The sequence below is a fragment of the Papilio polytes genome, unplaced genomic scaffold (genome assembly GCF_000836215.1).
Source record: "Papilio polytes unplaced genomic scaffold, Ppol_1.0 DF824146.1, whole genome shotgun sequence".
In the NCBI taxonomy this organism is placed as follows: domain Eukaryota; kingdom Metazoa; phylum Arthropoda; class Insecta; order Lepidoptera; family Papilionidae; genus Papilio; species Papilio polytes.
In genome coordinates, this window is record NW_013525058.1 from 807,496 (window position 1) to 808,344 (window position 849).

Below are 849 nucleotides of genomic sequence, written 5' to 3' on the forward strand. Positions count from 1 at the left end.
CGTGCATAGGTTGTTGGTTGGAGCCGTGCTGCTGGCCTGCCGTAGCCGTTTGACCAGGATTAATAGTCTGGCCTATATGACCGGGAGGAAAGGTTTGCACGTTCTGAATTCTTATGCTACTTGATTGTTTCATGGCGTTAGGACTCGGTGCCGATGAGTAAGGTTGATTAGGCGCTGATCCCGGAGGCCCCATCATCGTAACCGGTGGCGGGTTCATCATGCCGGTTGCGCTCTGTCCATAAACAGCTTGCTGCATGCTTTGCAATGGCGATGCACTCGAATACGGCGAGGATGCACTTGAATAAACATTTGTCGACATTGCTGTCGGGTATCCAGGGGTCGACATAGCTGTAGGATACTGACCATAACCAGGATTCTGCTGATAAGCGGATCCCGGATATTGTCCTGGCAGGGGCTGTCCTGGGGTCGACGTGTACATATTGTTCGGGGATTGTGCGTACCCCCCTTGTTGATTGTGGCCCTGTGGGGCGTAGGCATTGTAAGGCTGTGGAGTTTGCATGACTCCTCCAGCTCCAGGATAAGCTTGAATGTTTATCATCACGTTTTGTTGATGGGTAAAACCTGGACCTGAGTTACCAATAGTAGACAACTTGCCCACTTGTTCTGCTAATTTACCTGGTAGCAAACTAGACAACAAATTCGATGCAGGGTTATACGGTACGAGTGTAGATGATGAAGGTAGCACGAGACTGTTTGAATGGCCTGTCATTCTTTTGTGTTCTTCAAATAGTGATATATCAGTAAATCTAGTATTGCATACTTCACATGTATGTTTAGGGCCCAAAGTATCTAAAGATATGTACTCACTGACGTCGGATAACGATGTCA

At 47.9% G+C, this 849-nt stretch overlaps 1 protein-coding gene across 1 annotated transcript in view; it reads right to left on the reverse strand.

Moving 5' to 3' along the window:
• Window positions 1–849, reverse strand: part of LOC106111721 — a 12,474-nt gene that overhangs the window by 3,064 nt on the left and 8,561 nt on the right. The window contains exon 6 of the mRNA XM_013293864.1: window positions 5–841. Within this exon, the coding sequence (XP_013149318.1) occupies window positions 5–841 (837 nt within the window). The remainder of the gene's footprint in view (window positions 1–4; window positions 842–849) is intronic.